This window comes from Leucoraja erinacea, chromosome 26 (assembly GCF_028641065.1).
Source record: "Leucoraja erinacea ecotype New England chromosome 26, Leri_hhj_1, whole genome shotgun sequence".
Taxonomy (NCBI): domain Eukaryota; kingdom Metazoa; phylum Chordata; class Chondrichthyes; order Rajiformes; family Rajidae; genus Leucoraja; species Leucoraja erinaceus.
The window spans coordinates 30231962-30243498 of NC_073402.1; the positions used below are offsets into that span (position 1 = coordinate 30231962).

General features: G+C 47.4%; 1 protein-coding gene across 1 annotated transcript; it reads right to left on the reverse strand.

Annotated features, from left to right (window-relative positions):
• Nucleotides 1-895: 895 nt before the first annotated feature.
• On the reverse strand, nt 896-11311 carry LOC129709920 (procathepsin L-like). Its single transcript, XM_055656610.1, has 6 exons — nt 10626-11311; nt 8726-8823; nt 7017-7159; nt 2662-2844; nt 1870-2061; nt 896-1095 (listed from the first exon to the last, which is right to left on the reverse strand). The coding sequence occupies exons 1-6, from the start codon at nt 10631-10633 to the stop codon at nt 922-924; spliced, it is 798 nt and encodes a 265-aa protein (XP_055512585.1). The 5' UTR covers nt 10634-11311; the 3' UTR covers nt 896-921.
• Between the last annotated feature and the right edge of the window lie 226 nt (nt 11312-11537).

An 11537-nucleotide genomic window follows, 5' to 3' on the forward strand; every position in this document is an offset into this window, starting at 1 on the left:
AATGGGAGGGGGAGTTGAAGTGCTGAGCCACCGGGAGTTCAGGTAGGTTCTTGCGGACTGAGCGGAGGTGTTCGGCGAAACGATCGCCCAACCGCCGCTTAGTCTCCCCGATGTAAATCGGCTGACACCTAGAGCAGCGCATGCAGTAGATGAGGTTGGAGGAGATACAGGTGAACCTCTGTCGCACCTGGAACGACTGCTTGGGTCCTTGAATGGAGTCGAGAGGGGAGGTAAAGGGACAGGTGTTGCATTTCTTGCGGTTGCAACGGAAAGTACCCGGGGAGGGGGTGGTGCGGGAGGGAAGAATTGGAAGTTGCAGCGGTCTTTTGACAAGGGGGGATGGGAAGAGTTGCGAGTGGTGGGGAGGGAAAGACGGAGGTGCTTTGCGGAACTCTGCCCTTGGCAAACAGACCCTTCGGCCCATCTATGGTGGAGATGGGGAACCCCGGTTCCCTGAAGAATGAGGACATTTCAGATGCCTGACTACGGGTGCTGTCTGGCTGGAGTTTGTACGTTTGTTTTCTCCGGGTGCTCCAGTTTCCTCCCACACCCCAAAGCCGTGCAGGTTGACAGGTTGATTGGCTTGGTGTAATTGCAAATTGTCCGTCGTATGTGTAAGACGTGTTGATCGCTGGTCGGCGTGGACTCAGTGGACGGAAGGGCCTGTTTCCATGCAGTATCTTTAGTGTAGCTTTTTAGTTTGGAGATACAACATGGAAACAGGCCCTTCGGCCCACCAAGTCCGCACCGACCAGGTCACGGCACCTTAACACGATCCGCAGACTAGGGACAATTTAGCACCCAATTGGAAAACCTGACCTCTTGAACACCGGCAACTCTGTCCGCTGTAAGCCCAGGAACGGGCACCCGACTCTACCGCTGGCCTCCGTGCTGCCCCTCTCTAAACAATACATCATAAACTCAACTACCTGAGGTATAGTGCTGGAATGTTACTAGGCTGGCATCAATAGCAACAGAAACTGGTCCCCACTTTGCCACCGCATTTTTGAGTGCAGACTCGTTACGTTTTGTGATCAGTAAATAGCCACTGCAGGTGGAACCAATAGTTGTTGGGTTGTAACGGCAGCTTCCTTCCTAAGTAAACAATACAAGAGGATAAGGTGAATAGAGGATTCTAACACTAGAGGCCATGGGCTTCATTAAAACACAAAGTGCTGGAGTAACTGCGGATCAGATTATCTCTGGGAGAGATGCGTAGGTAATGTTTTGTGATGGGGACCTTTCTTCAGCCCCATTGGCTTGTATGTGGCTTGTAATGCTGAGGCCCCATAAGGCGTGGTCAGACTGCATTTGGAGCATTGTGAGTAGTTCTGGGCCCCATATCTGAGGAAGGATGTACTGGCATTGGAGAGGGTTCAGAGGAGGTTTACGAGAATGATCTCAGGAATGAGTGGGTTAGCATATGATGAGCGTTTGACCCCACTGGGCCTGTACTCGCTGGAGTTTAGAAGGATGAGATGGGGGGATCGCATTGAAACTTACAGAATAGCGAAAGGCCTGGATAGAGTGGATGTGGAGAGGATGTTTCCACTAGTGGGAGAGTCTTGGACCAGAGGGCACAGCCTCCAAATAAAAACACTTACCTTTAGGAAGGAGATAAGGAGAAACATCTTCAATCAGAGGGTGGTGAATCAGTGCAAATTCATTGCCACAAAAGGCGGTGGGGGCCAAGTCAATGGAGATTTTTAAGGCAGAGATAGATAGATTCTAGATTAGTATGAGTGTCAGGGTTTATGGGGAGAAGGCAGGAGAATGGGGTTGGGAGGGAGAGATAGATCAGCCATGATTGAATGGCGGAGTGATCTCAATAGGATCTGCTCCTATGACATGAACATTATTTTAGCCAACCTTTGCTTGATAGGGATACGATTCCTCTGTGTCAATCCCTCCTCTGTCTTTCACGTAGTTGAACGCTTTGTTCATGTTTCCTCCCTTGCACCCATTGTTTCCATATTTACCAGAGCAGTCCACCAATTGCTGCTCACTCAAAGAAACTAAGTTTCCTGTCAGTTTGAAGTGCTGCCCTTCCAAAGCCCCGGTCTGTAAACAAAGCAAACATGTCCAGATGAAACAAGAACAAAGCTGCAGACAGGTTTATATTTTGTTTAGGAACGAATATTTTGTTTAGGAAGGAACTGCAGATGCTGGTTTAAACTGAAAAGATAGACATAAAATGCTGGAGTAGTGCTGGAGGAACTCAGTAAACTGGACTGGTCCAGGAACGCTGAGGTCCTGCACAAGAAGGGACAGAGCCGGCTGTACATTTTGAGAGGGCTCCGTTCCACACTGGTCAACTTGAGGAGCACCTTCAGCAACAGACTGGCTCCACCAAGATGCAGCACAGAACGCCACAGGAGATCCTTCTTCCATGTGGCTATCAAACTGTACAACCCCTCCCCCTTCTGTCATGGGGGTAGACTGACCCCCCCCCCCCCCCCCCCCCCCCCCCCCCCCCCCCCCCCAAATCTTTTGCACACCCCCAATCCTTTCTATTCGCCACTTTAATTTCATGTTTCAAGTATTTTGTGTTTTTGTGACTGTTGGCAGATCAATTTCCCTCCTGGGGTAAATAGAATTCTATGGTGTGGTATCGTGATGTTCTGGGCCACGTTATCTAAAAGCACAAGCAGGCACACTTACCGCACTGAACGCCCAACACGAGCCACAATGCCCCTGTTGTTTAACAGGAGTTACGTAACCTTCCATTGTCCAGTTCACAGTATCGGGCAGTTCCACATTCTTGTAGGTCAGAGGGGTGGGTGTTGTGTCATTGTCAATTCTGAAGCAGTTTCCAACTATCAACCTTTTATACTCTTCATTACTCTGCGAAAATAAACGATCAATTAATAACAGACAATTAATTATTCATTAACCAGTGAACATTTTTAAGCGATCGCTGTTAATATTTATACATTGGGGGCAAGGAAAGATTTTGATCACATTTGAGTTTTTCAATTAGTTTAGGTTAATTAGTTTAGTTCATTGTCACGTGTGTCGAGGTACAGTGAAAAGCTTTTGTTGCATGCTATCCAGTCAGCGGAAAGACAATACATAATTACAATCGAGCCGTCCACATGATAAGGGAATAACGTGAAAACAGGTTTAGTGCAAGATAAAACCAGTAACGATAGTCCGAGGGTCTCTGATGAGGTGGATAGTAGTTCAGGACCACTCTCTACTTGGTGGTGGGATGGTTCAGCTGCCTGATAACAGCTGGGAAGAAGCTGTCTCTGAATTTGGAGGTGTGTGTTGCCCGATGGGAGAGGGGAGAAGGGGTGACAAGCATGGAACCATGAACCATTAATATAAGCATTCTACTAGATTATGTTTACAGTAACATTAAAAAAAAAGGATTTATTGAGTTCAAGTTCACATTCATTGCCACAAACACCAATTAATGTACAGTGAAATGTGTTAGCATGCAGCCACACAATCAAAAGAACACAATACACAATAGAATTTAACATAAACATCCACCACGGTGGAATGGACATTCTTCACTGTGATGGAAGGCAACAGCGTTCAGTCAATCTTCCTCCTTTGTTCACACGTGGTCGGGGCCATAAACCGCTACAGACGGCCCGATGTGCAGGCCCCCTCGTCGGGATGATCGAAACTCCGACGTCGGGACGGATCAGAAAACACGGACTCTACCTTCTTACCGGAGAACGCGGCTTCACGATGTTGTAAGCCACAGGCCGGCGGTCGGATCGCTTCTTCTGGCGATCCCCGGCAAGGGATCGCCCCCGCTCCACGATATTGAAGTCCGCGCCGCTCCTGCTACTGAAGCTCTGGGCCGGACCCCGAGAACTGCCGCACCAATCTAGTCGTGGAGGGAGGCAAAGATGCGACAAAGAGAAATGTCGCATCTCCGTCGAGGTAGGTGACTGAAAACGGTTTCCCTCTATTCCCCCCCCCTCACCACCCCCCACCACCCCCACCACCACCCACCACCACCACCACCCCACCCACCACCCCCCCACCACCCCCCACCACCCCCACCACCACCCACCACCACCCCACCCCCCACCCACCCACCACCCCCCACCCCCACCACCCCCCCCACCCCCCCACCACCACCACCACCCCCCCCCCACCCCCACCCCCACACCCACCATACATTTAGACACCCACTAAACCACCCACCACCAACCACCACCAACAAAAACCACCCCCCACCACCCCCACCACCCACCCACCCAAGCACCACCTGGCGAGGCACCCGCTCGCAGCTTGATGTGACCTCAGGACATTGTACCAATCACCCCACACCAGTGCTGGAGTACCCACCCAGCACCACCGTCAGGCAGTATCTCTAGAGAACCCCCCACACCCCCCACCCCCACCCACCACCACCACCCACCAACCCCCACACCATCCCATTGGGACATTAACACCACACCATCCCCACCCCCCCCCCACCATGCCAGTAAGAGAACAGACCAGTTAGTAACCAGTGGAGGGACCATCCCCCATTTCCCCCACAGGTGATAGGTGGATACAGGTGAAGGGGGGGGTTTGGACAGGTAGATGGTTGGACAAAGGCCAGAGTGCGTGGGTGCGACACGGTGGCGCAGCGGTAGAGTTGCTGCCTTGTAAGGGATGTTGGGGAAGGGGAGAGGAGTTGAACCATGACCACCACCCCCGCCCACCACCCTCTGCGACACCTCTACCGCCACCACCCCCCAGAGTTGCCCCCCACCCCCCCCCCACCCACCACCCCCCACCACCACCCCCACCCCCACCACCAACCACCCCACCCACCCACCACCACCACCACCCACCAACCCCCACACCCCCACCCCACCCGACCCACCACCCAGTTAGACCCCCCACCACCCCCTCCTGACCCCCCAGTCCCCATCACCACCAAACCCCCTGACCACCCACCACACTATCCCCCCACCTCATCCCCCACCACCCCCCCACTTACATTTAGACATACTAAAAAACAAGAAAACAAAAAAGTCGAAAGGACGAACAAGCTGCTGGTGAGGCTGCCGCTCGCAGCTTGATGTGACCTCAGGACATTGTAAATCATCCCACAGAGTGCTGGAGTAACTCAGCAGGTCAGGCAGTATCTCTAGAGAACATGGAAAGGTGGCGTTTTGGATTGGGACATTTCCTCAGACTGATTATGCTGGTAAGAGAAAAGAAAGTTAGTAAAGTGGAGGGACAGGACAAAGCCTTACAAATGATAGGTGGATACAGGTGGGGGGGGGTTCGGACAGGTAGATGGTTGGACAAAGGCCAGAGTGCGTGGGTGCGACACGGTGGCGTAGCGGTAGAGTTGCTGCCTTGTAAGGGATGTTGGGGAAGGGGAGAGGAGAAGGAACCGGAATGTAAGAGTGTTGAACGCTGTATCTCTGAGCTCTACCGCTGCACCATCACGACCCCTGAAATAAGGAACTGCAGATGCCTCCTTTAAGTTAGAGATACATCGTGGAACAAGGCCCTTTGGCCCACCGAGTCCATGCTGACTGGCAATCACCCCGTACACTAGCACTATCCTACACACTCATTTACAATTTTATTGAATCTAATTAACCTACAAACCTGCACTTATCACCAACTAAACTAAACTAAACTAAACTAGTGGACTCATGTTTCGTTTAGCTTTGTTTAGAGATATAGCATGGAAACAGGCCCTTCGGCCCACTGGGTCTGTCCTATCCTACACCCACTAGGGCCAATTTTTACGTTTTCCAAGTCAATTAACCTACAAACCTGTACGTCTTTGGAGTGTGGGAAGAAACTGAAGATCTCGGAGATAACCCACGCCGGTCAGAGGGAGAAAGTGCAAACTCCGTACAGACAGCACCCGTAGTGGGGATCGAACCCGGGTCTCCGGCGCAGCGCTCGTTGTAAGGCAGCAACTCTACCGCTGCGCCACCGTGTCTCTCCTCTAATTTATGTTTGTCGGGGATCGTGATGTTAAAAATCATAGAATTAAACACAGGTGAGACCATTCAGCCCATCGAGTGCATGCTATTCTGCATTGGCGTAAATTGGTTATAAAATGTACAGGAAACATAAGAAACCACCATGACTTTTTGAATGTCTGCTTTATTTCTGCTCTCGAGTGCATGTGTTAAACCAAACAGACGTTGAAACTTAAAATTCCCGATCCTCTCGATTGAAGTTTCAATTCGGTGGCAGTGGTGCAGCGGTAGAGTTGCTGCCTCACCGTGCCAGAGACCTGGGTTCGATCCTGGGTACGGGTGCTGTCTGTACCGAGTTTGCACGTTCTCCCCATGACATAGAAACATAGAAACATAGAAATTAGGTGCAGGAGTAGGCCATTCGGCCCTTCGAGCCTGCACCGCCATTCAATATGATCATGGCTGATCATCTAACTCAGTATCCCGTACCTGCCTTCTCTCCATACCCGCTGATCCCCTTAGCCACAAGGGCCACATCTAACTCCCTCTTAAATATAGCCAATGAACTGGCCTCAACTACCCTCTGTGGCAGAGAATTCCAGAGATTCACCACTCTCTGTGTGAAAAAAGTTCTTCTCATCTCGGTTTTAAAGGATTTCCCCCTTATCCTTAAACTGTGACCCCTTGTCCTGGACTTCCCCACGTGACCGCGTGGGTTTTCTCCAGGTGCTCTGGTTTCCCCCCACACTCCAAAGACGTACATGTTTAAAGGTTACTTGGCTGTGTATAAATATATATTGTCCTTAGTGTGTGTGGGACAGCGTTAATATGTGAGGATCGCTGGGCGGCACAGACTCGGTGGGCCGAATGGCCTTTTTCAACACTGTATCTCTAAACTAAACTAAACTCCACCAGGATAGGACTGATGAGGGGGAATCACGGGTAAATGGGACTGGCTTAGATTGGGCATCTTGGTCAGCGTGGACAAGTTGGGCTGAAGGGCCTGTTTCCGCGCTGTCTGAGTTGAGGCTTGCAAGATGTCAGATGCAAGAAATCAGTTCAACACACAAACTACGCAAAGCAACCTCGAATGGAAATAATAAATCATATTACCAGGTCGGCAAAGGCATTCATTCCCATACGGTAAGTGTACAAGCCTTTGTCTGCACCTTTGTTGTGCATGCGGATCATCTTCAGGTTAGTCAGCCAGACCTCCTTACGATGGACTCCCTCTTCGGCAGTAGAGTAGGATTTACCTTCAATTAAAGAGACACGTTTACAAGAAAGTCTAATTTCTCTGTATGTTTGAGAAAGAACGGCAGGTGCTGGAAAAATCAAAGGTAGACAAAAGTGCTGGAGAAACTCAGCGGGTGAGGCAACATCTATGGAGAGAAGGAATAGTTGACGAATAGCTGAGTTTCTCCAGCACTTTTGTCTACCTTCGATTTTTCCAGCATCTGCCGTTCTTTCTCAAACATAGAGTTTCTCCAGCATTTTTGTCTCGTCAGGGGCTAGTGGAATCAAGGGATATGGGGTGAAGGCAGGCGCGGGTTACTGATTTGGGACAATCGGCCATGATCACAAGGAATGGCGGTGCTGTCTGGAAGGGCCGAATGGCCTCCTCCTGCACCTATTTTCTATGTTTCTATGTTTCCACGTCTCTCTGTATCGTCAGTGCTAAAGTGGAGCGATTTTTGACAGGGAAAGATTTAGCAGGATAAACGCAGATGGGGCGAATGGGGCACAATGGTCGGCATGGACTCGATGAGTCTAAAGGGCCTGTCCCACATTTGCAATTTTTTTCAGCGACTGCAAACGCCAGCGACTGACGCCCGTAGTCACCCTAAAAACCGTTGAGTTGTACGACACTCCGCGCCACCATCACGTCAAGCTACGACACTCCACGCCACCCGCCAATTGATCACAATTGTACATTTAGTTCCGTTTAGTTTATTGTCACCTAAACCGAGGTGACAATATTAATATTAATAATATTACAATATTAATCTGGCGGATTATGTGAATATTTTATTTGCCTTGAAAGCATGAACAAAAGAAAATAAAAATGGTGAGACTATGACAAGCAACATAATAAAATGTGCATTTTGCTAAGTGCACATGCTTGTGTATTAAGGTTAATTAGTTTAGTTTATTGTCACGTGTACTGAGGTACAGTGAGCAGCTTTCATTGCATGCCAACCAGTCAGTGGAAAGACAATACATGATTACCATCGAGCCGTCCACAGTGTTATCAGGCAAGTAAAACTATCATCGTTCTATCACCAACTGGAGAGTGGTCCTGATCTACAATCTACCTCATTGGAGACCCTTGGACTATCTTTAATCGGACTTTACTGTACTCTAGCATGCACTAAACATTATTCCCTTTATCATGTATCTGTACACTGTGGACGGCTCGATTGTAATCATGTGTTGTCTTTCAGCTGACTGGTTAGCACGCAACAAAAGCTTTTCACTGTACCTCGGTACACGTGACAATAAACTAAACTGAACTGAACCAACACAAGACAATCTATTGGAGAAATTATTTAATCGCTAAATGAGCAGCTGTTTAGTTAGAGGCTGGTGAATCTGTGGAATTCTTTGCTACAGAAGTCTGCGGAGGCCAAGTCAGTGGATATTTTTCAAGGCAGAGATAGATAGATTCTTGATTAGTACGGGTGGCAGGCAGCAGAATGGGGTTAGGAGGGAGAGATAGATCAGCCATGATTGAAGGGCAGAGTAGACTCCATGGGCCAAATGGCCTAATCCTGCTCCTATCATGACCTTATGAGAGAAAATGTAAATAAAAACATAATTACTAAATTTTTGTTTCCATTCATTCCATTCCTTATCGCCATCAGATAAGTTGGCATCAGTTGTTAAGGAGAAAGCAATCAGCAGCAACAGAAGCTCCATTCTAAATTAAAGAATTGAAATCAAATAATTGCATTCATAGTTAAAAATCCATCATAGTTTAAGTTTTTACTTTTGTGGAGGAACATGAGTCGGTGAGAGACACAAAATGCTGGAGTAACTCAGCGGGACAGGCGGCATCTCTGGAGAGAAGGAGTGGGTGACGTTTCAAGTCGAGATCCTTCTTTAGAATGATTTCTTCAGACGTCTATACCTAAAACATCACCAATTCCTTCTCTCCAGAGATGCTGCCTGCCCCACTGAGTTACTCCAGCATTTTGTGTCTATCTTCGATTTAAACCAGCATCTGCAGTTCCTTCCTACACATGGAACGGTGATACCCAGCCGAGGCTTACCGTAAATCCAAATGCTGTCGTGATTAGCCCCGGGGTGAAATGATGTCCCAAGTGCAGGATTCGACAGAAGTCAAGCATTTTATACACCTGCACTTGCCATTTATGGCCTTTGGTCGCAGAAATAAAAAAGAGGAAATGGGTGGGTCACATCTGTTTGTTTCTGAGCACATGATGACTCTCTATATACTCGCTAGAATTTAGGAGATTGAGAGGGGATCTTATAGAAACTTACAAAATTCTTAAGGGGTTGGACTGGCTAGATGCAGGAAGATTGCTCCCGATGTTGGGGAAGTCCAGGACAAGGGGTCACAGCTTAAGGAAGGTTAGGGGGGGACCTGATAGAGGTCCTTAAAATGATGAGAGGGATAGAGAGTTGAGACAAGCTTTTCCCTTTTTTCATGACAGAATTAAGGGACAGAAGTTTAGGGGATATGAGGGGGAACTTCTTTGAGAGTGGTGGCGGTGTGGAAGCTCCCAGTGGAAGTGGTGGAGGCAGGTTCATTAGTATAATTTAAAAATAAATTGGATAGGCATATGGATGAGAAGGGAATGGAGGGTTATGGTATGAGTGCAGGCAGGTGGGACTAAGGGGAAAAAATTTGTTCGGCATGGACTTGTAGGGCCGAGATGGCCTGTTTCCGTGCTGTAATTGTTATATGGTTATATGGTTATAAGGGGTCACAGCTTAAGGATAAAGGGGGAATCCTTTAAAACTGAGATGAGAATAACTTTTTTTCACACAGAGAGTGGTGAATCTCTGGAACTCTCTGCCACAGAGGGTAGGTGAGGCCAGTTCATTGGACATATTTAAGAGGGAGTTAGATGTGGCCCTTGTGGCGAAGGGGATCAGGGGGTATGGAGATAAGGCAGGTACGGGATGCTGAGTTGGATGATCGATCATATTGAGCGGAATCGGCCGAATGGCCTACTCCTGCACCTAATTTCTATGTTTCTATGTTTCTATGACTATATATGAGTCAACAAACTATTTCCAACATATATATTTCTAACTATTTTTGAGCAATACAAAAGGCTGCCACAGACGGCTGTGGAGGTCAAGTCAGAGGATATTTTTAAGGCAGAGATAGAGAGATTCTTGATTAGTCCGGGAGTCAGAGGTGAAGGGGGGGAAGGCAGGAGAATGGGGTTTGGAGGGAGAGATAGATCAGCCATGATTGAATTGCGGAGTAGACTTGATGGGATGAATGGCCTAATTCTGCTCCTATTCCTTATCACCTTAAAAGAGAATAACAAAAATCATGCATCATTTTATTAAAAAAATTGCAAATATTCATAGACTTAAAAAAAGCATTTGATACCGTAAATCACGACATTTTACCCATGAAACTGGATAGGTATGGCATCAGAGGGGTTGGGTTGGATTGGGTGAGAAGCTATTTAAGAAACAAGCAACAATTTGTAGAAATAGGTGAACATAAAATCAACTTACATGAACATAACTTGTGGAGTACCTCAAGGGTCTGTGTTAGGTCCAAAGCTTTTCATTAACGACATATGCAGAGTATCAAATATACTGAAATTGATTATATTTGCCGATGATATACGAATATTTTTTGTTCCGGTGACAATTTGAAGCAGCTTTTGGAGGTCATCACATCAGAAATGAAAAGTGGTTTGATGTCAACAAATTGTCTCTAAATTTAACCAAAACAAAGATTACGCTATTTGGAAAACATAAAACAAACCCTCAAGTACAATTGAAAATAGATAACATAAGTATAGAAAGAGTATATGAAAAAAATTCCTTGGTGTGATCTTAGACCACAAAATCTGCTGGAAAACATATAAACCACGTCAAAGCAAAACTGGCAAAGTCTATAGCAATATTGGGAAAATCAAGACACATTCTGGACCACAAATCATTACATACTCTGTATAATACACTCATATTGCCATATCTGAGTTACTGTGTGGAGATATGGGGTAACACCTACAAAACCAACATACAGCTGTTATGCACATTACAAAAAAGACCGATAAGAATTGGATATCTTGAACACACCAATTTATTATTCTTAAATTCACAAACACTGAAGTTCACTGATCTGGTTAAATTTAAGACTGTGCAAATCATGTACAAAGCAAGAAATAATTTACTAGCGTTCCAGGAGAGGTGGAATATTGTGTTGGGGGACCAGCCCTCCCGTGTGAATATGGGACCCAACGGGTCCCACTTAGTCTAGTATATTGTAAATAGCTGGGGTCCCAGCACTGAGCCTTGCGGTACCCCACTAGTCTCTGATTGCCATTCTGAAAGGACCATTTTTACTCCTACTCTTTGCTTCCTGTCTGCCAGCCAGTTCTCTATCCACATGAATACTGAACCCCCAATACCGTGTGC